General features: G+C 40.0%; 1 protein-coding gene across 1 annotated transcript; it reads right to left on the bottom strand.

Annotated features, from left to right (window-relative positions):
* Window positions 1–243: 243 nt before the first annotated feature.
* Window positions 244–26,153, bottom strand: OPRD1 (opioid receptor delta 1). The gene is made up of 3 exons (XM_025174207.1): window positions 25,939–26,153; window positions 1,832–2,181; window positions 244–776 (listed from the first exon to the last, which is right to left on the bottom strand). Exons 1-3 carry the CDS (start codon window positions 26,151–26,153, stop codon window positions 244–246), a joined length of 1,098 nt encoding a protein of 365 aa, XP_025029975.1.
* Window positions 26,154–26,401: the final 248 nt, after the last annotated feature.

Here is a 26,401-nt window from a genome sequence, read left to right as displayed (position 1 = left end):
TCCATGTATGTAGGAGGTGCTCATTAGGAATTTGGGGAATTGCAGTCCCAATGCATCAGATTGGAGAGTGATGCCCTAAATTACTCTGAAAAGTTCACAAAATTTGTGGTGGTGCCTTTCTCTGAACAGCTCCTGCATTAGTACAGGCTAGAATTCTGTGGTGGTGACCTGGGTCACTTCAGAGTGCAGTTCTTCTCCTCTGCATCCCCTGTTGAAGCCTCTTTTGTGGCTATCCATGTCTAGTCATGCTGACTTATGAAGAACTTCAGATGGAGTGCAGGTAGAAACACGTTCTCGAGTGGTGTTCCGGGCCCGGCTGAAGCTGTTCTGCTCCATCCGTGATCGGAATGGGAGGCAGAACTCCCTAAAACATCTCTTAAAATTTTCATCCAAGAAAGCATAAAGGACAGGGTTGAGGCTGCTGTTTGTATAGCCCAGGGCAATACAAAAATGCAGGCTGGCCATGACATAGGGGTTCTTCTTGTCAATGCCAACCAGAGTCCAAACAATGACGAAGATCTGGATGGGAGTCCAACAGATGATGAAGGCTGCTACCACAACTAGCACCATGCGTGTAATACGGCGCAGATTGCGGTCCTTCTCCTTGGAACCTGAGAGGAGACGGACGCTCTTCAAGCGGAGAATCATAAGCCCATAGCAGATGGTGATTACCAAGATGGGAACCAAGAAAGCAAAGATAAAAACACAAATCTTGGTAACAGTATCCCAGTAAATTTGAGGTTCAGGAAACTGAAGGAGACAGATCATAATGCCACCTGCATAAAAGGAAGAAGAGTACAGAGATGATAGGTGAACAAAGAGAAGGACCATAGCTCAGTGGCCAACAGTTAAGCTATTCTCTCGCAGATAGGCCATCACTGCATGGTAGAGCCCCTTTTTGGCATGCCAAAAAGTCCAAATTCAATCTTTGGCATCTCCAAGAATGGATCTCATCCTTTCCAAATCTGGATACCTCCAGACATTTTGGACAACAACCTATCCACGACTACTGGTTATGCTCATGGGAGTTTGGGAATATATTCCTAGTCAATTAACTTGCCTTTATGTGCTGGCAGGACACAATCCAGGATGACTAACCATGCTGTTAGTCTTCCCAGGCACTACAAGGAGGTTGGAAAGCTATCTCTTCCTTCCAAATTCCTGCCTTTTTAAATAGGAAGGGGGATGTGCACACTCCCATCATTTCCACTCTTCGTCATTCCTCATTGTGGATGGAGGGGTGAGAGAAGGTACAAAGCAAACCAATCACAGAGATGGAGTGCCTAGAGCAATTGTGTTTTCACAGGGCTTCTCTAGGACTTTGTTTCAGTGGTCAGAAGGGACAGCTAACTGTCAAGTTAGTAGCTTGTATGGGACCAGGGAGGCTTTAGTTTAGCCCCAAATAAGCCTAGAGTTAGGGTTAGGGTAGAGCTACATTTTCTACCTGAGTTAATTGGCTGGGATTTGGAGCTTGTATGATTTTCTTATCCCTACCCAACAACCCAGTTCAATATGTTGTGTGAACAGGGTTAATGAATGACAGTAGAATTATTGATAATATTTTCAAGCCAGTACATGTATGGCTGTTATTTGCAATCCTATCTTTTTATTGAAATATGGACATTCCTTCTTAGTAGCTACATAAGTAAGCCTGTTTCCTATATAATGTAATCACCCCTGTGAGATAAACTGAATATAGGTTCCTTCGCTACTACAGGACAGAGAAAGTACTTGTAGCCCAGAGGTCTGTGTCAATTTAGCAGTGGGAATCCCATTGCCCAGACTGGGTGGCCTTATGGAAGCCACTGGAATTAAATGGTAGACCACTTGCCTTCAGATTTAGTGACAGCCATGATCATGATAGGTACTCCAATCACAGAGGAGAGGACCCAGATGCAAACATTGATTAACTTTGCTTTAGCTGGGGTCCGGAAATCCAAGGCCTTGACTGGGTGGCAGACAGCAATGTACCGGTCCACACTCATCATCGTGAGGGTGAAGATGCTGGTGAACATGTTGTAGTAGTCAATGGAGAGGACAACTTTGCAAAGCAGTTCCCCAAAAGGCCAGGTCTCCATCAGATACTTAGCACTCTGGAAGGGCAGAGTACTGGTGGCCAAAGCATCTGCCAGGGCTAAGTTGAAGATATAGATGTTGGTGGCAGTTTTCAACTTGGTGTATCTAGAGGGAGGAGATAAGGGGAGTGACATGGATTACAACTTATACCAAGCTCATTCTTTGCAAAAGATACATATATTCTTATTAAGCAAAACACTTCAAAGTAAAATGGAATAGAACTGTAATGTGTTTTTACTGAAGTGGAGTGAGAAAAGAAATGCTTCTCTCCTTTCCTGATATCAGGGTTCAGTTAATGGCTAGAAGATTACAGTCTAGTTTGGTGGACTTAATCTGAATGGGAGAACAGGAATGCCAAGAATGTAAAAATACATCCATCATCAACAGACAGTGTGAGGGCAAGAGATAAGAGGAAATTCAAGACAACTTGTCAGAGAGGGCCATGCTGGAGGAGAACATTAAGAGTTTAAGTTCTGATTAGGTATAATTCTGAACGACCTTTCTTGCTTGTCCCAAAATGATCAATTATATGGCTACCATTTCCTAGGATACAATACAGATATAAATTCTAGTTATGTTTTTCCTTGTTTCTCTGGGAGCCTGACCCTCACCTTACATAAATACTCTTGGTTGCTTCTTCACAGTTATCCATTTCTCCTTTCTTCTTTTGCTATCTCCCATCCAGTAATATCAGACCCACATTTGGTCTACTGTATTTGCCATCCATGCTCATTTCCTTGCGTTTTTAATCTATTTATTTTTAAAAATTCATTTAATACAGATCTGAACCTTTGAATGATTTAAGCAGCAAAAGATGCTTCATCCTTGCTGCGTCATTGTTTAAATGGTGCTGAAATCCATCCTTCGGGTTCTTGAAAACATTTTTCCCCTGAGCAAGAGATTCTATTTTCACAGCTGATTTCCAGTGTGAAGGATTCCTTTTTATGTTGACTATATTTCTGTAAGGAGGCAGAGACTCCTGTTGCTTTCATTGTTGATACTCAACTTCTCTGGATCAACCTGTAACCTCCTTTGCTGATCCTTGATCTGAGAAAGCTCCATTAAAGGAGCCAATGCAGGTCTTCATTCTTCATGAAAAACCCATGACTGAGAATATCATGTGGAAATAGAACATGGAAATAGAATCTATATAACCATAGCAAAATCTCTCCCTCTTTAAATATATTGATCAAATTGATCATACTTCCAGCTGCATATAAAATGTCACTGAACAGCTATTTTGAAAACTCATTTTGCCACCTTCAGAAAATCTTACTGCCAAGAAATACCAGGAAAGGGAGAGGAGGTAGGAAAAGAAAGAGAAAAAAAATCTTTAAGCCATCATAACCGAAGCACGTTCTTTAGAGATTATGTGTCACCTTGATGTTGATCTATGCCTGGCAGGCTTCTATAAAGCAGCAATGATTCATTGGCTGCATTCTAGCCTGGAATACCTGGTGCTGTGGATTGTGGATATGGTATAGTATTGCTTATTTGGAATGGAGGAGTAGGGAGGAGTAACCTCTACACACACACACACACACACACTCACACTCACACACACACACACTGACATGAGCTGCAAGAGGAAATGGGCTGTAACCTTTTTGTCCATCTCTTCTCTTCCTGATCTCTTCTATTAGACCTTGAATGAGATTCAGCCATTCATCCAAAGAGTTGGATGAATGGCAGATACTTCTGCGTCTGCTCTCCCAACCAAAAAAAGAGATGTTCATCATCCAAAGAGAGAACCAACAAAGATGCAGATGTACATAACATTTGGAAATGTTGGTGTATATAGCCCTGTTTCTGGAAGATTCACTGTAAACAGAAATAAACTACATCCCACTATAGTGAATGGGAACAATGGTGAGCAGGAGGTCCATACATCTGTTTTGAATGTTGTTGCCCAAGCTAAGTGCCTGCAGGCAGTTTGAGGTCAGAACATTCTCTGAAAATCACAGAAAAGGAGATGGTCTATTAGTTGTAATTGTACATATCGATTTTAGCAGTACAATGATTTTACAACTTGTGTAAGTAATTCTGATTTTTGATTCTTTTCCTGTAGCATTTATACATCAACATTTGTATTGGACCATCATTATGCTGTAGTTTCCATAACCTTATTTTAGTGATAGCTAAATACGAGCTCTGTGCTAATATTCTAATTTTTAGTTATTTTTCCATAGTCTGCAGAATGGAATGGGTGTAATCTTTCACCACTCTAATGTTAATTTATGCTGGTCAGTGGCTGAACTAAAGGTTTTGTCTTGCCTTGCTTGCTTTTGCTACAGAGCAACTTCATTTTTACGGACGCTATTTCTGTCCCATATCCTTTGCCTCCCAAGGCTTTCTTTCACTGGTTCAGATGCATCCTCAGCTCTTCTTGTGTGTGGGTTCACTATGGACCTCTTGTTGGCCACTGGACACGTGAAAAGCCACCACGGAGATGTATGCTATTAGGAAGAGAATAATCCATTCAGGCAGTCAGAGAGGGTTGTTGAGTTCACACAGTGGATCTGATGAAGATGTCTAGCATGGTTGAAGAACCTGGAGACATTCCCAAGATGGAATATGGAGTGGAACATCCCAGATGAGGGCATAACTCACTACCTGGCTGTTACCTTAAATATGTTATAGGTGTCACTTGGTTTATCCTTCAATTCGTTTAATACGTTTGTTTTGATATTTAAGTGGGGTTTTATATTTATTCTGTGCAAAATAAGCTAATAGATTTGAACTTTGCCGTATTTCGAAGTTTACTTCCCTGTGTTTCATAAGCACCCGCCTCTACTTCTTTGTTTGCATTTCCCCCCCCCCCTTGTTTTCGGGTGACTTGCAGAAGAAAGCACCTTCCTACAGTGAGACTTTTGCAAAATGTTATAGAAATGCATCCTCTGAACTAGCTGTATATATTTCATGAGCTGTCAGGGGGGGGAAAAAAAAGGCCAATCAATACTACAACTTAAATGGCGAAGTGATTGAAAAGATGCTGATCTTCTGTAGGATAAATCAGGAGAAAGCAAAGATGAAGTCAGGAAGATAAATCAAAGTTGAGTAAATCTCTCTTTGTTTAAAAGATTTGTGACTGTAACCTAACTTTACTTGTTCTCATGAATATGCTCATTAAATTGCTGTGCAGAAGGAATGCTGGCCTTTTATGAAGCAGAAAAGATTCTGGTGTAGCATGTATTATCTCAGTCCTATAACTTTTGCATCACCTTGCTTATTTTGGTAATATATTCTACTTCTCTTTGGGAAAATATAAAAGAGTTTCTGTTGAAAACTTCCCTACCACTCCTTGTACTAGCTAAGATATTGACAATTCAGAAAGCATCTTCCCTTCTCCCCAAAACAGTCTAATCATGATAGAGCGTATTTAGTGGCAGTGAGAGGATGCCTGGAGGGATAACCCAGGACAGGACAGTGGAATAAATTCTCATGAAAAAGGGTGCAGCAAGCAAGTGACAACCTGAATAAAACACTGGACAATGAAAAATTTTCTTTCCAGTTCCACTGGTATGCATTTTGGGGTGCAGCTCTGTTCTTGGTGTATATTTCTCTTCGTTTCCTGTCCCCATCATGGCGACAGAGATGTTGTGGGTATTTTGTATGCAAATCTACATGCTTACCATGCTATTTCAGTTTTAGAAAAGTAGGGATTAGCAATACAGCACCTGGAGTCCCTCATCCCCCAAACTGGAACTTGGGGTTCTCCAAGGTTAAAGTAAATTTGAAATGTTAATTCCATTTTTTTTTTTAAGTGACTGAAATCTTGCAAGATCACCACATTTCACAGGATTTTAGTATTTTCCCATGAGGTGAGATCACTTAAATCTCTCGGGTGTTAAGTGATGTCACTTCGTGGGAGAATGCTAACATGTCATGAGCTTTGGGGATCTTGCAAGATTTGGGGGTTATCTGGAAGGTGGCACACCCTCTAAAGATTTCTAATCTCTGCCTGAAGGGTCCCCATTCAAGTCACGTGAAATCCCTGTTTTCTGTCTAATTGGGATTGCCAGGTGACTAATAGGCATACTTGATTTCTTTTTCTGATCAACCGAGCTGAACCTTTTCCATATTTCAGTGGGCTTTGCTATCATTTGTATGTGAGCTCCATTTATTTTCTAGTAGTTAAGTTCCTTATCAAGCAAAAAAAGAAAGGGAAGGAAAGGAAGTACATTTCATTTCAATAGAAGAATTGGGGCACTGCCAATATTTCCACTCCCCAGACCATCAAAATCAGTAGGAGGTCAATCCACATTCGTCTTCATTTTTGCTGGCTCAGAAATTCTGAGAACAGGCAATTAAAACCACTGTCCTGCTCTGAGCTACTGCAGGTCCCGTAGTTAAACCAATCAACAAATCATCTCATTCCTACTCAACAGCAAAGAAAGAGACAAAACTGAACCAGCATAGTCTTTTCACTTGATTTACTCTTGTCAACGAGAAGAGGGAAAGTGACAAAATCTTATCAACTGCAACCTTGCTCCCTTTGCTTGAGTTGCTACAGGGAGAGCTTCAAAGCAGCATTCCTCTTACAGGACCTGCTGGAGCAGCTGAAGGTCAGGAAATGGGAGGAGCAGTGAGGAAAGATTTCTTCCCATGAGGACATGGCTCCTCCCCAGCCTCTGCAACCTCTAATATTTCTAGTTGAAAACTGACCTCAACACAATTCATTTTGCACTGCACCTCATCTAGAAGGAACAACCAATGTCTAGGGAGCTCAGGAATTGTAATCTGAACATTGAGAGGGTACCCAGCTGAGGAAGACTTGTCAAACTGAGTGCTGCTGTTACCTATCTGCTTCCCTGTCTCCTATATCAACATGGGAACTCATTCATGCCTTGTTAATTACTATTTACCTTCCCCCCCCCCCCAGCTGCATTCATAATGGATTAAAACAACCCTATTTGGAACGCGAAGTAGCTGGAGTTGTCTTTCTCTGTGACAGAAGACACATCTTAGCCCTAAATAAAACTAGGACTGACAGCGTGTATTCATTTCAGTGTTGACGGGTTACTCGTCTTTCCAAGGTTAGAATACTTTCATCATATCCCTGATTCAGTTTGTCACTTTCTTAAAAAAACAGCATAACATCATGTATGCATCATTGTACACATTTCTTTTAACCGACACGTTTCTGTAAGCATTCTTCCTAATGTAAAGAATCTTTGACTTGGCCTTTTCCCTACATGGACATGTTTTACAAGCTGGTTTTCTGTATGGAAATGCAGTTTTGGCTTTCTCAATTTCTCTCATGTTTGCCTTTATTAGCTCAGCTATTTTTGACAGGAAAATGGCATTCTAAACTTTGGGAAAGTGCACATTTCAGAGTCTAGCATGGCTCAGTTCACGTGCAAGCCTGGGAGACAGATTTGCGATGGGGGTAAGCTTTAGATTTTTCAGATTGTGGGCAGATGGCTTCCATCTCCAACATGTGAGGTTGGACAGAGGCTTCCAGGGTCCTTTTGTTATATTTTCAGCAGTCGGTGCTCGGTTACCACTTGGATGATTAATAATACGACACGCCACCCACACTCTGAACTTAGAAGAGAATTAGTTTATACCCACAGTGATGCGTGCAGAGGGAGCTGTTGAATCACAGGTTGCAAATTCCAACTGCTGCGTACCAATCAAGCCATCATTTTTTGCTGCAGTCATTTGTACACTCCGGATCTTATGTCGATCTTTTATTTTGTTTCATACCATACTGTACATTCTATTGGGTTTTGTGGCTAGTAAAGAACTAAAATAACTTTAAATCAAATCCTTGTTGTTGAATCCTTGTAATTCGCCCTTCAAATCTCATAGGAGAAAATATTGTCTCTACTTCCTCCACCTTTGTGTGTGTGTGTGTGTGTGGGTATGTGTGTGTGGCAGGCCTCTGGGGAAAGACAGATAAGCACATTGCTCCACACACAGATACAGTACAGTGCTTCAATTGCTTCTTAAGCTAAGAAAATTAGTGCTGGAAACCCCTATCTAAGAAGCATGGGGATAGAAGAGCCTGTGAATAGGATGGATAAAAGAGCTTACATGCATATAAACATAGATAGCATGCTATTGCCTTTCAGGATAAACAACATTATATAAAGCAGTGTTCCTCAACCTTGGGGACTTGAAGATGTGTGGACTTCAACTCCCAGAATTCCCCAGCCAGCTGGGGAATTCTGAGAGTTGAAGTCCACACATCTTCAAGTCCCCAAGGTTGAGGAACCGTACTCTTCCTCTCGACCCGTTCACTCTTCTTTTATAGATTAGTTTTGTGATTCAGTTTTCACTCCGTATGGCCAAGCTATCTCAATGGACTTATTTCATACTGACCACTCACTTTTGTATTCAGTCCTCATTCATTCAGCATCCATTCTTTCCTATGGAATCCAACTTTTATATTTCTCCTGACATAGCCAACTCTCACTTCCATATAATCAAGTCAGTAGAAGCACATCCTTATACACAGCCATTTTTTGCTTCTTTCAACAAACTTTCGTTCCTTGCAACAGACCACATATTACCTGCTAGTGGCGGCCAGTGTTTCTACATCTAGAAATGTCCCCAACCAAGGTATGCAAATGCATTTACTCGCTCTAAATATGACTTTTAAATGCTAGGATGACAGATCAAACATGTGTGAATGGTCTAATTAAGTTGGCAAGGCTGTTGTTAGGATAAAGTGGTAGGACTCGTAGAAGTGATGCTATCTACCTTGCCTTGGGCTCCTGAATGAAGGGAGGGATATAAATCTAATAAATGAAGTCAATAATGGTAAAGCTATTGAAGATACCCCTACTCCATAGAGTGATAGGAACTTTCCATTAGTCCCGAAAAGGAGTTTCCATCAGAAAGAAAGGTTCTGGACTTTCTTTATGTCTTTTGTTTTCTCTTTTATGGGAAATATTCCATCAGAAGATTTGGTCCCCATCTGTAACTTGAAGCAATACAGCCCATCTATAATTATCCCATTCTGATAATACTGGACTCATATAGTATTTGAGACAGCCTCTCATTTCTTCTCATCTTATTCCTAAATGCTAGTGGGAGTATCATTAGTGGTTTTGCAATTACTGTTCTGTTGAACTTTTACAAATAACCCTGGAAACAATTTGGAGACTGCATGAGCCTCACTCTGATTTGCTTACCAACTAATGGTACTGCCAGGCAGAATGGCCCCAAATGAATTCTAGCAACAAATGGAGTCAGATAAGAGCTAAATGCAGCTGCCCACAGAAATGCCTGGAGCCGCCTTGGTCAGTATTCCCAGACCAGGTCTGAAATGATGAAGTTGAGCTCATGTTAATTCTTTAGCTTTAAGGAATCTTTCTATCTTGGCTCCAGGGTAGAAAGTAGGTGAGCCTCAGGAATAGAATTTCTTTAGAAATGGTGGAGATCTTGAAAAGCCATAGGCTTCTTTATAGCTGAGGTGCACAATTTGACTCATCAAAGCTACAAGGGCTCCCCCAAACCCTAAGCTGTGGCCCTTGGGACCTCCAGAAATTCTTAACAAATGGTACTTTAATGTGCCAGGGAAAATATTTAAATATATCACCATGAAATAATCACACCTACTATAAAATGAAGCTTCAAGGAATAGCCAACTTTATGAATCAGTTTAGAATTCTTGGGTTCCTTTCAAATTGAGCAATGAGGGTTCTTATGGTTAAAAAAACTAATTCATCAGCAATATTATTTCAGGTTTATTGGACTAACCAAAAGAATGTTTTAAAAAGGATGGACTTTTTATGTTGTTGATGTAAGAAGTTTGAAGGTTCTTTAACTCACACAATTTGGTCTTGTTCTGTTATAATGTTGTTTTGGCTTCAAATTAATATGTATGTTAACATAATTTTGTGAGGAAACTGTTAGTAAAAACATGTTCTTCCAGGAGAAGGTACCAGGTTAGGTCCCTCTTATAATCTCAGCACATTTAGAAAGAAGCCCACAGCCCAGGCAGGTAGGACTGGGCAAGAAGAGGACTGGGAGCAACAGCCCTGACCCCCTTGGACACTCGTCAACGCAGCAGCAGTGACACTCCTTAGAAGGAACTGGTCAATGGGAGGAGGCATTGGCAGTCTGAGGCTAACTTCTGTATCAGGCCAGGAAATAGTAGAGTCAGCCCAGCCAGGACTATAGTATTTCCACCACTCCCACCACTTTCCATACCTGCAGCACACTCAGTGGAAACACTCCTCAGACCCCTCCCACCTTCCTAACCTCCTTTGGAAGAATTTGATCAACTAAATCAGGGTTCCTCAACCTTGGTGACTTGAAGATGTGTGGACTTCAACTCCCAGAATTCCCTAGCCAGCCATGGTTGTTGAAGTCCACACATCTTCAAGTCACCAAGGTTGAGGAATCCTGAACTAAATAACACATCCCTTGTTTTACATGTATCAAGACATCTGGGTGCAGCTAGAAGGACAGGAAGAAAATACTCCTGCATATTGTGGCTGAAAACCTGATCCCGTCTATAATTTATCCTAGACCAAATAATTTGGATTCCACATCCAGGTCTAACCACACACATTAAATAAAGATGCCTCATTGATTTTATTTTGCAAAGCTCATTTTGACATCTTGGGGAGAAGGGAAAGGAAGAAGAAGAAAGTGCTGGAGTTCCACTCAACCTCTTGGAGATCTTATTTAGCTTCCTTTTTGGCTGCTGAGATTTCAGCAGGTGTTATCTAAATCAAAATAGGCATAAAGGCTAGAAGCTTGCTTTTACAATACTAAAAGCTGCAGTTCTCAGGATTTGTAAAGTGAAGACCTGGATGTGCTCCAGGGTTTGAGTTGGGAGGTGAAATGGCTTGTTGAAAGGTTTTTGTTGATTGTCCTGCTTGGGTTAATTCTTGGTAACCATTGTAGGTTTTTACTCCTTGTTATTGCTGGTTTTTTAATGCTTTTACATGTTAGCTGCCCAGAGTTGCCACATAAATCAATCAATTAAATAAATAAATAAATAAATAAATAAATAGTTGAATTCTGCTGACAGTCCTCAGTCCATTACTGCTGTAACTCACCCACAGATGACTTACAGTGTTCCATTCTTTATAATATTTGCAGGAGATCAGGCAAACTCACTTTCACAAGGGCTTTTTCCCAGCCTGTTTTTGACAAAAGAGGGAACAAAATCCTGACGATTCAAGGAATTTTTGGCAGCCTCTAACGCCACCAGTACCACCGATACCGATGTGCTTAAAGTAGCCGTAACATTTGGAAGCAATGAAAACTCAAATCCATTTTTTTGTTGTTCAGTCATTAAGTCTTGTCCGACTCTTCATGACCCCATGAACCATATTGCGCCAGGCCTTCCTGTCCTTCACTGCCTCCCTGAGTTTGCTCAGTTTCATGCTCATTGCTTCAGTGATGGTATCTAACCATCTCATCCTCTGCTGTCCTCTTCTCCTTTTGCCTTCCATCTTTCCCAGCATCAGGGTCTTTTCCAAAGAGTCCTCTCTTCGCATTAGGTGACCAAAGTATCTGAGCTTGAGCTTCAGTATCAATCCTGAAATATGTGGACTTCAACTCCCAGAATTCCCCAGCCAGAATGGCTGGCTGGGGAATTCTGGAAGTTGAAGTCCACATATCTTAAAGTTGCTAAGGTTGAGAAACACTGGTCTATCCAGAGCAAAATCACAACTTTCACAAGGCACACCTACTTTTGTGGCATAAAGGTACAGTTAGATACTTCATACTTTAAACATTCAGCTTCAGGATCCAATCCCAGAGATTTAGAACAGGAGATTCTAACAAGAAGATTTAGAACTGAAAAAAGAAAGCATTTCTTCACACCACCCATAATTAACCTGTGGAATTCATTATCATGAGACATGTTCCTGAACGTTGTTTGGGAGGCTTTAAAAAAGGGTTGCATAAATTCATAGAGGACAAGATCTGCCAAGAGTGAGTAGTCTTGAAGTTTAAGTGTTGCGTCTAGGTTGGGGGCACTTGTTGTTCAGTCGTTAAATTGTGTCCGACTCTTCGTGACTCCATGAACCATATTGCGCCAGGCCGTCCTGTCCTTCACTGCCTCCCTGAGTTTGCTCAGTTTCATGCTCATTGCTTCAGTGATGCCATCTAACCATCTCATCCTCTGCTGTCCCCTTCTCCTTTTGCCTTCCATCTTTCCCAGCATCAGGGTCTTTTCCAAAGAGTCCTCTCTTCGCATTAGGTGACCAAAGTATCTGAGCTTGAGCTTCAGTATCAATCCTTCCAATGAACAATCAGGGTTGATTTCCTTTAAGATTGACTGATTTGACCTCCTAGCAGTCCAGGGGACTCTTAAGAGTCTTCTCCAGCACCACAGTTCAAAGGTATCAATTCTTCGGCACTCAGCCTTCTTTATGGTCCAGCTCTCACAGCCATACATTACTACTGGGAAAACCTCAAATCCATTACTGTGGGTGAATTCCGTGAAGGGCCATATCCATTTGGCTGTTCCACTACAGATTTTTTTTTCCCCATTGTTTTTATTGAACTATGATTAACAAACAAAGTCAGGTAACTACATTAACTTATATCCAAGATGCATATAAAGGGAAAAAAAATATAAAAAATACCAAAAAAAATCCCCTACAATATAAATAGACAGGTACTGCATATGTACAAATTTACCACACATGTAAAGTATACCATATTATAGTCTATTGCTATAGAGGTAAATCATAAAATGTATGCAAATTTGATAAAACTGTGGTTCCTGCCTCTGATATCTCATTATTTTAACTTTATCAGTGATTTTTTTCTAGTGTGGCAATTGAAGGGACCTTGTTAATCCACATCTCAAATGTTACATTATCTAGAGTTTTCCAATGTTGGGCAATTATTATTTTTGGCTACTAAAATTAAATAGATAATAAGTTCTTTATTTTGAAGCTTGAGATTTGATCCTGTAAATAAATGCATTCACAGGACCAAGCATTCAGTTCTTTTAGTGAGGTTACTTATCTCCCCCAAAATTTTACACCAAAAGGGTATAGCTTTATCACAGGGCCACCACAAATGGGGGAAAAAATGATCTTTTTTTTGACAACCTCTCCAACATTTGGAAGAATAATTTTGATATATATGTGCCAATCTAATGGGAGTCAAGTACCAGCAATGTGTAATCTTTCACTGCAGTTCTTGCATTGAAGCTGAGGTGAATCCACCCGGTTTCCATAATTTCTGCCAATTTATCTCCTGTATGGGATTACCAAAATCAATATCCCCAATTTCCTTTAAGCCATATGGTGGATCTCCTATTTCTAATTGCAATAATAACCCATACATTTTTGAGATTGTTCCTTTTGGTTGTTCTAAATAGTGAAGTATTAAATTCTAGAAATGGGTATAAGGTTGTGTTGCTGAACATCTAATATTTCTATTGCCCAAAAGAGATTTGAGTTGATACCAGAAGAACCATGGTAATTTATCACCTATTTGTTGCTCTGTCTGGCCTTTATTGAGAGGTTCCCTATGACAATAAAAATCCTTTAGTCTATAAAGATTGTATTCTCTCAAAAATTTCATTTTAACCAAACCTTAATAATTATCCTGATCTATATATGTTATTAAGTTAAAGGAGGAGTATCGTTTATCAAAGCTATGTATTTACTCTTCCAAATTTGAAGCATCATTCTAGTGAAAACATTTTCAATCTGTTTTATTCTAAAAAAAATGTTTGGGGTGAAAAAAACCATTGATTTATAAAATTATTTGGCTCTAATATAGTTTCAATTTGAATCCATTGTTTAAGAATCTTCCATAATAAATGGAATCATATGCCCTTACTGTGCTGCTTAATAATATATTATCAAATTAAACATGCTTCAGCGTCCCTGTTTCTGAGGTCTATATAAAATCCTTTTATTTATTCTCAATTTTTTTGTATGAAAGCAGCTTTCCTTTTTTTTCTTTTTCTTTTTCTCTTTTTCTTCTCTTTCTCTTTCTCTTTCGTTTTCCCAATGTTTTAAAGCCTGTTCTGGAATTTCCACTAGGAGGCACTGAAATAGAAAGTTGAGCTGTGCAAGGATTTTCATTTTTACCACTGCAATTTGCCCTAAAATGTTTTGAAGCCCAGTTTCTCATTTCCCTATTTAATTTCTTCCATGTTGGCATATAATTTTTAGTAAAAATTGTACTAATATTTTTAGTAGTAGTGATGCTTAAATATTTTAAAGATTTATATACCATTGGAATCCCTAAAATTGTAGAAATTTCCTTTTGCATTTTTTGGAGTGTATGAAAAAACATCAGATGTGATTTGTGAAAATTACTTGATCGTCCTGACACCTCTGCAAATTCCCCTAACTCCTTCTTAATATAGTTAGCTCAACAGGAAACATTTGCTAACCAATTAAAAGTGATTGTAAGTAAAATTATCCATATGGATCAATCTGGTTTTATTCTAAATTGATATATATCTACCTCCTCAGGAAATTATTAAATATTATACAAATTAGTAAAATTAATAAATCTTTACTAACCATATATCCTTAGGTATATTTCAAGCCTTTGATTCTCTGGAACGACCATTTTTAAAACAAATATTAAATAAATTTAAATTTGGGGCTGGCTTTTGTAGGATGATTGAACATATATATGGACCAACTGAAGCTTGGATAAGACTTAACAGTTATGATTCAGATTCTAACACAATTTTAAGAGGTACCAAGCAGGGTTCCCCCTTATCACCTTTATTATTCAACCTAGTTATAGATAAGGGCTGCAATAGCACTTAGATACAACAATCAGATTTACGGGATAAAAATTGGGAGACAAGACATATCTTTTAAATCTATTTGCAGATAAAGGTTTGTGAAATTAATGCTGTACTAAAACTAGACCAGTAAGAAATCTTCAGCTGGGGGCTAGACGAGAGAGAAGGTTGATAAGTTCTGTTCAGGAAATGTGCAGATTGTTTATGACTTCAATTCAGGCTATATTTTATAGGGTGGGTTTATTTTCCTCCTGTGAATCACTGTTGATATCAATCGCACTGAAAGCTGGGCCAAAATGACCTTGTGGGCAGATTGTTATGTTCTGATTGAGATGGCCCAAAATAAATAAATATTGTTTTTAAGTCTGGCAATGTCTTGACTCCAGTCCTGTGGAGCCAAATTCTTCTAAATGCCCCACTCAGCATGCTGAAGGTCTTGACCTCTTGTGGTGCCAAGATTTAGGCTGCCCACTCACCCACCCACCCACCCACCCATTCATTCATTCATTCATTCATTCATTCATTCATTCATTCAGCATCTTGTTAAGCTTCCTAGAAGGCAAGGATTTTGCAGGAGCTGTTCAAGAGCTGCATTGCACAACACGCTTAACTTGGTTCCTGAGTTAACTCGTGTCCTGTGCTGTCCCAATTTGCTGAACCATAAATTAACCAGCTGGCTAAATTTATGCAGCACCCTAAGCCACCAAAGAATAAATAAGGATGCCTCTAATGAAGCTGGAGAGCAAGTCTGGTGTAGTGATTAAGGCACCAGGGTAGAAACCGGGAATTCTATCTTGCCTAGGCACAAAGCCAGCTGAGTGACCTTGGGCCAGTCACTTTCCTTCAGCCTTAGGGAGGAGGCAATGGCAAACCACTTCTGAAAAACCTTGCCAAGAACACTGCAGGGACTTGTCCAGGCAGTCTCCAAGAATAGGATATGGTTGAATGGGGGGGAAAGAAAACACCTAAGCTTAGCTTAGCTTAGCCTGAGCAAATGCAATTAGACTTTCAACTCTCATGGTAAATCATGTCGTCTAAGCACAGCCGTTCTGTAATAATGCTGATCACTTAACTTCTCACTGTGCCATAGTTTGGTTTCAGACTCTATTTAGCAGAAGACAGATGGCAGAACAAATGGGTTTCTTATATGCCTTTCCTGATTTTAGCAGTTGATCAGGGAACTTCTCATCTGAGCTACAGTAACGCATCTTTTGAAAATCAACTTGAAATTATAATGGGTGCAAAATGTAACCATTGTGAAGTTGTCTGGGAGCATAAAACATTGATTCTAGATTAGGATTGACCTTCAGAACCTTAAATTGCCCATATACTTATCATGGGGGAAGGAGGCTGACTCATTACCCTGAGGGAAAGGGCCTCATATGATGAAGAAAGAGGACTTTCTTTGTGGAGATACCCTGTGTCAGCATGGTTCCTTCCAAAAAGAGCATTTGGCTAATATTCATTTAGTCCCTTTGTATTTAGGAGCAGTTATTGACTGGTTGATGGCGTGTTTCCTTTGCTAATGTTTATTTAGGCTGGTTTGTTTTAATGTTTGAAGTAGCCTTTCATTATTATGTATGACGGTTTTAATATTGCGGTTAGCTGCTCTGTGATTTTGATGAACAGCCGAATATAAATAGAATTGTATTCTTGGTGCAGCTGAACCAAGCACGGTCTCTAATCTGCCTTCCAAGGCTGCTCCACTGAGAATGAGTCAAAGGAATCAGAATCAACATTGGGTTAGAAGACTAATTATTGCCAAGCAATCGTGGCTTTAGCAAAAGAACTTCCTGAAAACAATACTGATGCAAATTTGGAGGCTCGGTTAGCCAGACATCCTGAACTATGTGTCTTATGGTGCCACAACCCTACGTTTCTATGTGTAAGTATAGAAAACCCCAATCATTGGCAGCATATCATCAATTCTGGGTTTCTGGAGTTGGCCCTTTGAGGTTTAATGAAGTGAAATCTTCTGCCTTCGTGTTTTCTACCACTGATCTCTAAGATGTTAACATAGATCACGAGCGAGAAAGTGAGAGTGCACATCGCCAAGGAAAAAATACATTGGAGGATGTAGATCTGCAGACGTTTGGCATACTTAATCCATTTATATAATAAAATGACTTGGCTAGAGGATTGTAGAAAGGCTCTGCTGACCGCCCGAGTGCGTCCCATGGTGGATAACACTGTGAGTTGGGATGGCCATACCCTAAATCTCTCTAGGTTTCTTTTAACAAGGTGTTTTTGTCTTACATCTCCACCCCCTCCACTTAAAAGGTGCATTAAAACCAGCCTCCATAGCAATGTTATTGTACGGTTAAACTCATGCACTTTCAGAAGTTGACAGGTCTGTTATATCAGGGTTCCTCAACCTTGGCAACTTGAAGATGTGTGGACCAACTCCCAGAATTCCCCAGCCAGCATGGCTGGTTGGGGAATTCTGGGAGTTCAACTTCAACTTTCAACTTTATTACAGTCAATTAGACCAGTACAATATTAAAAAGAAGGGAAAGACATGAGATATGTCCAATCCAAATAAGGGATTATATATCTGAAAGTATTCTTGTCAAGGTACTTGTCGATTATAATTAGAAGTCATTTACAATAATTTATGCACCATGGCTTCAATCGTCCTAAAATTACACATTAAGAACCATTAAAATTAAGAGTTAATATCAGATTTTAAGTACATAAATATAAAACCACAAAATGCTTATATCAATTTTTCACTATAATACGTTGGCTTTTAAGAGCTGCTGCACAGAATCTTGCCACCTGCACTGTAATGGTACTCCACTCATCTTTAAGGAGAATTTGAAGATATTCAGCATCCGAACAGCCAGGATATCTGCTGGTCATTGGAGAAATAAATTTTGTTCGTATTTCTCTATAAAATGGACACCATAAGAGGACATGCCCAATGGTTTCCACTTCCCCAGAACCACATGGACACAGCCTTTTAGCCAGTGGGACTCCCTTATATTTACCGTCCAGCACAGCTGAGGGGAGTACATGACATCGGGCAATTCTGGGAGTTGAAGTCCACACATCTTCAAGTCGCCAACGTTGAGGAACCCTGTGTTATATCATCTTCTAGCTGCAATTAACTTTGTTTTGTGTTTTTAACTGTTTTTATGCTTTTTATGTGTGAGCCGCCTAGAGTCACTGGTATAGTGAGATGGGCAGCATGCAAGTTTGATTTATGAATTATATAAAATATAAAACCTCTCCAAAAGGGGCTCCCAATTTAAATTTTTTAATACAAAGGGAGTATGATTCAATACGCAGGGAATTATCACATAAACTGCTTTTAATGAATTTAAATTTAACTCAAGAAAAATTAGATCACGTTTTAAAAACTGAAGGTGGCCTGCAGCTCCCCTACTCAGGATCAGTTTTCTCCTTCTCTTCCCATAATTTTCTCCCTTTTTCATTTTCCTTTGTCACTGCAGTAGTTTCTGTCCGATCAATGGACTTTTATGCAGAAACAATAGCTGCCTCTATAGGAAGTTCTGAACACTATAGAAAGATGACCTGGAGTTGTGTTACTTTTCTGACAAATAATGTTCCCAATTCAAAAAAAGCGATGGCATTCTTGGTTGTAGCACAGAAAAGTCCTGCTGCCCAACCTGAAAACCTAAATTGATTTATTAAGCAAAGGAAGTTTGGTAGGTACCAGCCTGCTGCAAAGGGATGAGATGGACTGAGGAGATGACAACAACAGATGAGTCAGGATTTCTCAGGAGACATCATTCTGGGGAAATGTACAGGATTTTTCTTTTCCTCTGCTCCCCCCGACTTTGAACTAAGTCCCACTGAGTCCACTGGCAGCGTTTGCAAATATATATTGTACACTGCAGTGGGAATTTTGGAGATCTAATTCCTAGCTAGCACAGTTGTGGCCTATTTATGTTTGAAATAGCTACAGGAAGCAGGCATTGTTTTCTTTGTGCTAAAGCCAGTTGGGAGAAGTTACATTGAGTCAGTTGGCCAAAGCATTAGTGAGATTCAAGTTGCAGGAAAGTAAAATGTGGCCATTTGATATGTTCTGAATGAAGAATAAATTGTCCAAGCCAGACTTCCCCTTCAATTGTAACCATGGTACATAGTAGGAAAAGCTCTTGGGGGGTGGGATTCCTTCTTAATATTTGTTGCAAACAAGTGATAAATAAATGTAATTCTTTATTTAGATAATGCTTATTGGAAGGATTGATACTGAAGTTCAGGCTCAGATACTTTGGCCACCTAATGCGAAGAGACGACTCTTTGGAAAAGACCCTGATACTGGGAAAGATTGAGGGCAAAAGGAGAAGGGGATGACAGAGGATGAGATGGTTAGATGGCATCACTGAAGCAATGAGCATGAAACTGAGCAAATTCAGGGAGGTAGTGAAGGACAGGAAGGCCTGGCATGATATGGTTCATGGGGTCACAAAGAGTTGGACACGACTTAACAACCAAACAACAACAACATCTTGCTTCCACAACTCTGAGGAGCTAACAAAATTTGGGAAGCCAGAGAGGCTGCAGATTGCTGGAGAGAAGATTGTACAATGAGAGAACATTCACGCACATCAACCCTAATTTTACCCCAGGAAACTTTCCCAAAAGTTCTTTTTTCCAAAGTAAATTCTCAGATTCTCCTCCTCTCCCTGTTTGCTGTGCTTCTGCACCTTAATGTTTACCTCTTTCAAGGAAACTCTCATCATTAAGGTGCTCTGAAATCTCTAACAAGAATTTCCATGTCAAATATTAGTCAGCTAGCCTAAGGTATGCAGGAAGATAACAGCTACCTCAACTCATCTGTCCTGCAGTTCATCAATATGTGATGTCTTGGAGTACATTCACCTCTTAATGAATTCTGATAAGTGGGATTGGATCGGTGGTAATTTTGCTTTATTTTGAAATGAACTTTGTTGGCAGCAACTGATTTTAGCAGATACCTGAGTGTTCTGGATAGATATACACCTGGTTTAAGGAATACTGAAGTATAATCCCATAGATTGTCAAAACACAGAACTGGAAAGATTCTTGTAGAGGAAGAAGCCAGAGATGACCTTGGAGAAGGCATGTGGCAACTGCTAGCAAAACATGAGCTCAGGCCAGGAAATCAAGAAAATGTGAGAAGGAACGTTAAATTGGCCCACCTTGACTTTCTTTGGTCTAAGAGGTAAGCTATATTATAACCTATATCCATAAAGTAGAGTTTTAGTATTTCTTGTGATGTCTTTTTCTTGACCTGATCTTCCTCAAAGAGCCAACTGTAGGCTATCAATCTATCCTCACTCTCCAGGAATTCAGAATGAAAGAAACTCTCAAGTCAAGTTTGACTTCTGATGATCAAATGAACATACCCATGTCGCTTTCCTGAAAATGGCATGGAAGTGCTTTGCTATCTCCTTCTGGTATGTTTTTTCAACTTCCCAATCTAGGCTATAGCCCTAGAATTCCCTGATGGAATTCCATCCATGTCCTAACCAGGCCTTACTCTGTTTAGCTTCTAAGTACAGCTGATGTCACCTGAGAAGACAATAGAATATCGCTGCTTGAAAACTACTTGGAAAAGACTGCCTACCACCTATTAGGTAATTGGTTCCATTCCTGACATGCTTTTACTGACAAGATATGTGTCTTAACATTCAAGTGAAATCCTGTAACACAAGCCATTTCATCTGCCCTCTGGGGCAACCTAGCATATGTCTTTGTTCATTTCTTTGTGTCACCTCTTAAAAGTGTTTCTTTGTTCTTTCTTCCCCTCAGGCTAGGCATACAGTATCTTATTCCTTTAACTTTTCTTCATAGTGCTTGTTTGTTTATTATTAAATTAGTATCAGTAAAGTGGAATTAAAAGGAAATCAAAGCCAACATTAATCAGGTTCATCATGCCCTGTGCAGTTAGAGGCACGTAGATGGAAATGTGCATTTCTTTAGCAAAGATGTACCTCTGAATTGGTGGAAGAAAGAGTGTTAGAAATGGTTATATGGTTGCTGATGGGTCCTAAAGTTCTCACTGCTTACTTACATGGCACAGGGCCTGGTTACTTAAGGGCCCACCTGTTCCCCATGGTATCTGCCTAGCTGATCTGATCTGGCATGGTTGGCATGCTCTGGGTTCCTTTGATTAAACAATGCCATCTATTGGGACCCTGGAAGCATGCCTTCTCTGTAGAGTGCCCACCCTCTGGAATGAGGTTCCCCCTAAGATTTGAGCAGTCCCCACCCTACTGCTGTTTCAAAGGACCTTAAAGACCTGGCTATTCACCCAGGCCTTTGGCAAGGGTGACCAAAACTCCCTTTAGATTGTGTGGGTTGTTTTTCTTTGTTCCCATCCAGTTTTGTCATCCTTGCCATCTTTACGCTTTATTTCTGTCTTTTGTTGTTTGTTCTTGTTTTTAATGTTTTAAACAATTTGTAAATGGCCCAGAGTTGTTGGGAGTTGGGCAGATGACGATGATGATGGTACTAAATCCAGTCTGTTTTAGAGTTTTGTGCATTTGCCAATTTCATTCCAGTAATTTTTTCTTTGCACTGCACAACTCTCTAATAAATCCCGGTTTCAATGCAAGTTTCCCTAATATACCCTTTTCAGTGCATCTCTCTCCCTCTCAATGCAATGAGACAGAACACATGGTTTTCTGAGTGTGGCTCTTCTAATATATGCTATTTTGTATGAGGTTTTCAAGCTAAGTAATAAATAAAAGTAATACAGATTTATTACTTCCACCTGTGTCACAATAGAGTCGGTATGCTCTATTACCCATTTTGCTTGAAAGCACCTGGATGTATTTCTTTAAAGCCCCCCTTGCCTTCTAGTGAAAGAAATCTTTAGTTCTGTCTGTATTAGAATGCTTTTCTAGAGCAGTGTTCTCAACCTCAGCAACTTTAAGGTAAGTGGACTTCAACTCCCAGAATTCCCCAGCCAGCATGAGTGAGTGGGAAATTGTAATGGCAAAGGTTCTCTCTAGTTAAGCTTGTCTTCTGGAAACTATACAGACATGTAGCTTACTGGGAAGTCTGGAAGTGGTTTGTCATTACCCTCTTCACAATGGTCTTTTGACTTCCCAGTCTAGCTTGCAGCCTTTAGGTTTCTGCAACACCAAGGAGAGAATCTAAGAAAATTCTGACTTCACAACCCACTAACCAGGTTAGTTATATATTTACAGCATGCTAAGCTTGGTTACTTTTAACGTGGTGGTGGTGGTGGTGGTAGCATGAGACCAAAACCCAAGAACTATGACTTTGGCAAATTGGGGGAACCTGGCCCATGTAGTTAGTTCACGGTTTGCTGTATTGTCTATATAGTATTGTACAAACCTAGAAAATTGATTAATTCAGTAATCAGGCTGTGTTGTGTAAATATATCTTGTATATTTTGTGACTGTTTTCTGTAAATCATCTTGTGAAACTCTGCCAAATTGGCAGAGTAGAAATACATCAACAATGTTTTAGCATGATATATTTCAAGACAGCAGTAAATCATAGGCAGTATTCCCTATGATTTGATAGTCAGATGAAGATTGGATCACTGAGGGAGGGTACACACACACACACACACGGGCTGTGCACCCTTCAAAAATAATGCAGAAGGGGTGCTTTAAAGCAGCTGTATCTTTTGTTAAGAGTTCTATGCAAGCCTGAAAAAAAGATGCAGCGCTTTAATGAGAACTCGCAATGGTTAAGTGAGTGGAAAAGACCAGCTGGCCATGGCATGTTAGGTGCCAGAATTATGAATATTATGAAGATAACAAAAATAGGGGAATATCAAAATATTATAATTTAATTATTCTAATCTGTTGAAGATGACATGCTTGGCAAAACCAAACGTACCAGGACACGGACAACTTACCTGTGGAATTCATTACCATAGGATATTGTGATTCTTTAAAAATGAATAGTTAAAGTAATGAATGATACCCTATACCAGTCACTATTCATCGTGGCAGTCAGGAACCAGCTTACTTTGACTGTTCCTAGTGATCATTAGCTGGCCCCTAATCCATGAGCTGTCTGTAAGATCCCAAATGGTCATCAGGCGAATTATTAATTTTTGGAACTGGTGTGTGTGTGTTTCTATTTGTCCTCTTCCTTGCTCATCATTTTTCCTTGGCTGGCCATTCTGGGAAGAATCCCAACCTTCTGGAAGGCACTTGAAAGATAAAGCTTAGTTGGAGATTGAGGGATCTTCCACTTCTATGATTCTATGTCTGGATTTCCATCTTAGCAACCAAATAAACTACATTCCTGTTAGGGTTGTGCAGCAATCTGGGTTTGAAGGCAAAATGGGATTGTGCTGTGCAATTCTAGGAGCAGACACATTTTGTTTGTTTCTGACAGGTGCTATGTGCACACCCATGTGTGCTACAAATCCTACTTTTCCCATCAAACCCAGATTGTTCCAAGCTTTAATCCTTGCGCATCTCTGTGGCTGACTTCAGGATCTGGTAGTTTTCTAAGGAGGAAGATAGTTTTTAAGGTAATTTGATTCTAGATTAAGTACACAAATCAAGATTAGCACTTTAGCTTGAAAAAGAAATGCCAACACATGTAGTAAGTGCAATTTGTTAACCTCTTGGCATTCCACAGCCAAATGAATGAATCAAGGTTTCTAAACTTTTATAAACAGCCCCAGGCACAGCATTTAGAGTACTGCCATTGATAATGTAGGCAAACTCTTGCATGGACATTCGGCAGAGCTACCTGTTCTGGGTTGTAACAATCCAGATGACCTTTAGGTGGCATAAAATGGTTAGGTTTTCTGGATCTCTTTGAAGTTATCTGGCTGCCATCCAGATTTCTGCAGGACAACACTCAGAAATCTTCCATCTTCTAAAATAACAAGGCCCTAGAAGGAGGTACTAGTGCTTTAATTTCAGTTAAGGAGATGCAGGTTGCAAATCCTGAAATCAATTACACTGAATGTGCTAGAAATTACTTCTCAGTAGTTATGTATAGTTTTGCACTGTTAATAACCAATTCTCCAGGGAACAAGCAGTTCTCTGAAATCTTTGATATGGCAGCTCTCATTTGGAGAAAAGATCAAGCTGCTAGACCTCATAAGTCTAGAAAAAAAATGGGAAGTTGTATAGGTAATTATAAATGGCAAAGGAATTTTCTGGTGAGGGCTTGCAAATGCTAACAGATGGGATATTTTCATTCAGCAAAGCTAAATATTCTTTGGAATTGCTCCAAGTTATTATACTTAAATGGCATGCATATTCTACAGCATCACTTCAGTCAACTATTGAGAAGCAGTCTTCACTTTGGAAACTGGAAAACACACAAAGAATGTCAGTAGACCCAAATCACACTCTTGGTGTATTCTATTCCAGGAGCACATTTGGGGGTTCCTGAGCACAGAATACGATTTCCTTGGCATGCCAAGTTCTGCATCTCCTGATTTCAGGGGCACTGCACATCAGTAACTGGTGACTTCACCCAAGCTTTGTCTCCACCAACTGCATGTGCAAGACGGGAACCTGTTGATGGGTTTTTGAACTGCTTGCATGCCAGCAAATCACTTCTACGCTTTGCATGACTCAGAAACACACACACACACACACACACACACACACCACCCTGGCACTCTTTCCTCAGATTAATGTGTGAATGCTGACTCACACAGCCTCCAAGTGAACAGCCCTGTTCACAAAATGGGGCCTGTTTGTTTGCATAATATGCCATTTGAAACAAAATGCTGCTGTGATAGGTCTCTTCTTTGCTTGGTTATACCTGACCAGAAGTTACGTTAGTTAAAAAATAAAGAGAGGAAAGGAAGGAAGTGGAAAATGCAATGCTTAAACAACTTTCTTGTCACAATTGTAGACACAAAAAGAAAGGGATGGTGACTCTGTGAAGAATTCCCAGGTTTCATCTCAGGATTTCTAGACAGAGTGATGGAGGTCTCATAGTTGGTGCCTGCCAGGGTTGAAAATACTTCTCTAGTGGGACCAATGGCCTGAATGCAGATTCATTAGACCCAAATCAAAGTGATTGCAGAAGTATTTAATGATACCAGTGATCAGGGATTTCAATTTATTTCATAAGATTCCATTTCACAGGTCTCTGTTCTAAATAGTACTGTTACCTCCACCAGAGAAATATGAGGTATCCACTCTGGGAAATTTCTCAGTACTGTACCATAAAAAATGACCTCTCGTAAACCAAGTCCCAAAGTTATGAAAATACTCTTGTTCCCAACCAAGGATCCTTCAGATATGATGGGCTACAGCTTCCATGATTTCCAGGCAGCCTAAAAACCATGGGAGCTGTAGTCTAACATATTTGAAGGACACAGTGTTGAGGACAACCTATTGACACAGCACATATTGTTTTGGGCATACTGATGCTTATGTTCATGATCTGTGCTTGTTTGACATGTTGAATCTCCCTTGCATTTCTAGAAAATTGGCATCTCCCATACAGGCATATACATGGCTCTCTTGATAGAAGAATGGAAAGAAAATAATGTCTTTCCTCTTCACAAATTGAGAATGAATATGTCTTGGAGTTTATTCTGTCTGATAGAGATTATTCTATTTGAAAAGTCACTGCATTTTTTTGTTGTTGTTGTTTGAGACTCTCCATTCGTATACATCCACATAGAAAATTCATAGTGGGCAGAATCACTAGCACTGTAAAATCTACATTGTTTCAGAGATTGAGCAGCCACTGCAGTTTTCTAAAGCCATAATAATAGCAATATAGGATGCTCCTTCATTGTGCACTTAAGAATGCATACAGTGAAGCTCATCATTTCTTGAGTCATGAAATGCCCAGTTTTAATGTTCCATTTCTACACTAACTTCCAAATGGTAGCGTATTGCTGAATGTACAGATATGACTCTAAATTTCCTTCACCGACCTCAAATGATCGCTCTATTTCCACTCCATGCACAACCAGCATTCTTTTTTTTTCTTCCTGGTTATTAATTCATCTGGCATGCAAGTGATCTTTCATTCACTCTTTCACACAGACTACATTTTGTTACAGGTTTATGTCCCAAGTTCATGCTGTACACAGTTCTGCCAATCTCCCTACACATCTACTTCATGCCTTCTTTCTTTCCTATGGTCCTTGCAGCCAAGTCACATATGCATAAAACTTTCCCCGATCTAGTCAAAGAAGAAGCTGGATTGATATTCTGGAACCTTTTTCTTACCTGACAATGCCGTACATTACCAGGATATTCCCCAAAAGCCCCACCACACAGACGACAGAATACAGGGCAGTGATAGCAATAGCTATGATGATTGAAGTAGTATTTTTCATCGGCGATTGATTTGTGGCATTAGAAGTTGTGAGAGGACTTGAGCTAAAGTCTTGCCAGGTGCTGTTGTAAAGGATTTCAGCACCAGGGAAGGTAGACAGCTCCATGGGACCAGGTGGCTCCAGAGCCCAGCCTGTGGTAGGACAAACGGATCAGAAGGCTTGCAGTTCAAAGGCTTCTTGGGAACTGTCCCGTTTTGGTGGTGCTGAAAAGAACCAGCTGTTCTCTGCGATAATTTCTCTCTCTCTCTCTTGCAAAGCACATCCAAATAAAATCAAAACTTCAAAACAGGGAGAACGGGGGCACTGGGCAGCCAAGGTAGAAGTAGGAGCTCTCAAGAGCAGTTGCACTAGCT

This window comes from Python bivittatus, unplaced genomic scaffold (assembly GCF_059951505.1).
Source record: "Python bivittatus isolate LINGU-HERP-01145 unplaced genomic scaffold, Pbiv_v1 ctg000310_np1212, whole genome shotgun sequence".
NCBI classification, from domain to species: Eukaryota; Metazoa; Chordata; class Lepidosauria; order Squamata; family Pythonidae; genus Python; species Python bivittatus.
The sequence above is the reverse complement of the archived record's forward strand: the minus strand, read 5'-3'. Positions and strand labels throughout refer to the sequence as shown.